We start from the raw sequence: 2,013 nt of genomic DNA, 5'->3' as shown, positions 1-2,013 counted from the left end.
GCTTATAATTTAACTGTTCATTTCTTGTATTATCTATCTATCTGTATATAATTTAACAGTTCATTTCTTGTATTATATATTTATCTATCTTTATAAATATATATATAAAATTATTAGCAATCTGGTTTTGTCTCTCTAGAGAACCCTGTCTGACACAGCATCAAAATGGTTGTTCTGATGCCTGATACTTGATCTCGTTGACACCTGGTGATCACATGGGTTGATGCCCTTCTTCCATGTGGGCTTTGTTGCTTCCCTACTAGCTGGTCACTTGTTTAACTTCAAGCCTTTAAGACCCTAGATGCTGTATCTTGTAGTAGCCAGGCACCATCAGCTTTCTTCACCACATTAGCTTATGCGTCCCTTTTGTCTTCAGGAATGTGAGCAGGTTGTGAATGATCTTGATGTGTCTCCCACCCCCATAGCACTTTCCAGCTCTTAAGTTATTGGGGTGCTGGTTTTGAATGGTATATCATTTTTTGTAACCAAATGCCATAGTGTGCAGCTTATTTAAGTCATGCTGATATCATGTTCCATTTCTTGCAGATGTCATCATTGCCAAGAAGAGCAAAATTAAAGGCCCAGACTGCTGAACCCAAAGATGACTGTTCTTTCTTCTCTGAGTTGTGAGCATATTTATTTCATATCGGGGTGGGAAAATGACATTTTTGAGGAGTAACATTCTGCCACTAACTTAAGTGGTTGGTGTTGAGTAGGCTGTGCTTTTCATTCTTGCATGTAATAAGTGTGGTGCTGGAGAAGAATATCGAAAGTACCTTGGGTGGCTGAAAGGACGAACCTCTCTGTCTCAGAAGAAGTAAGGCCAGAGTGCTCCTTAGAGGCAAGGATGGTGATACTTTAGCTTACATACTTTTGACATGCTGTTAGGAGAGTCCAGTGCCTGGAGAAGGATATCATGTTTGCTAAAGTGGAGGGACAGTGAAAGAAAGGAAGGCCCTCGGTAGATGGAGTGACACCATGGCGGCTACTCTGGGCTCCGGCCTAGGGATGATGATGGGGCTGGCCCAGGGCTGGACAGCGGATCGTTCTGTTGTCCATCCGGTCGTTGTGGGTTGGAATTGACTTGATGGCACTGAACAGCAATAACAACATGCAGTAAATATTTATTAAACTCCTGCTATGCTTCTCTCTACGTGTTGAGTTTAGTTTGCTCTTCAGTGATAGAAAACATGCATTATTTACATTAGAATGTGACCTCCTTAGGCAAAGGGACAATGCCATGTTGCTTTAGAGCAGTGGTTCTCAACCTTCCTAATGCCGCGACCCTTTCATACAGTTCCTCATGTGGTGACGACCTCCCAACCATAACATGATTTTCATTGCTACTTCACTGTCATTTTGCTACTGTTATGACTCGGGGTCGTTGGACCCCCACAGGTTGAGAACTGCTGATTTAGAGGAATGTTTCCGTTTCTCAACATTGGCGCTATCGGAATTTTGAGCTAGGTAAATTTTGAGCTAAGTTTTGTTGTGGGGAAACTGCCCTGTGCACTGATGTGTAACAGCATTATCTCACCTATAGCTGCTCATAGCAACCTCCCACAATTGTGATACTCACCAAAGCCTTCAGATATCACCACATGTCCCCAGGGGGGCAGGCTGTGTCGTGGTTGGCTGAGAACCAGTGCTTTAACACAATCAGTAGAGGTTGTAATGACCCTTCGAAGACTGATTCCTGTTAAGCAGTGCTGACGTTACTGTGCTGTGAAGAAGACAAGAGCAGGGCACAGGAATAAGAGCGCACAGTGAGGAGACTCATTTTGGATAGAATGCTCAGGGAAGTCTTGAGGAGAATGTGGCGATATTGCGGACGTCTGAGGTTGGTGTGCGCAGCTTGCAAAGATCTCGGGGGTGAGTGTTCCTAGTAGGGAGGGCAGCCCAGGCAACAAATCCAACAGTAGAACTGAGCTTGGTGTTTTTAGGGAACGGCCAGGAGATCAAAATCAGCAAGGCCTAGAATGATGGGACATATTTGAAGGGGCTTGTGAAGCC

General features: G+C 44.2%; 1 protein-coding gene across 2 annotated transcripts in view; it reads left to right on the top strand.

The window, feature by feature from the left end:
* The first annotated feature begins 546 nt into the window (after window positions 1-546).
* The window catches only part of SRBD1 (S1 RNA binding domain 1), a 251,041-nt gene continuing 249,574 nt past the window's right edge, over window positions 547-2,013 (top strand). For both annotated transcript variants that reach the window (XM_004699761.2, XM_045285760.1), the window contains exon 1: window positions 547-626. In XM_004699761.2, the coding sequence (XP_004699818.1) occupies window positions 547-626 (80 nt within the window). The remainder of the gene's footprint in view (window positions 627-2,013) is intronic.

Source organism: Echinops telfairi, unplaced genomic scaffold, assembly GCF_000313985.2.
Source record: "Echinops telfairi isolate 266 unplaced genomic scaffold, ASM31398v2 ScPeMD7_7475;HRSCAF=8513, whole genome shotgun sequence".
Classification (NCBI taxonomy): Eukaryota; Metazoa; Chordata; class Mammalia; order Afrosoricida; family Tenrecidae; genus Echinops; species Echinops telfairi.
Note: the sequence above shows the minus strand (reverse complement) of the source record. Positions and strands in the feature narration are given on the sequence as shown.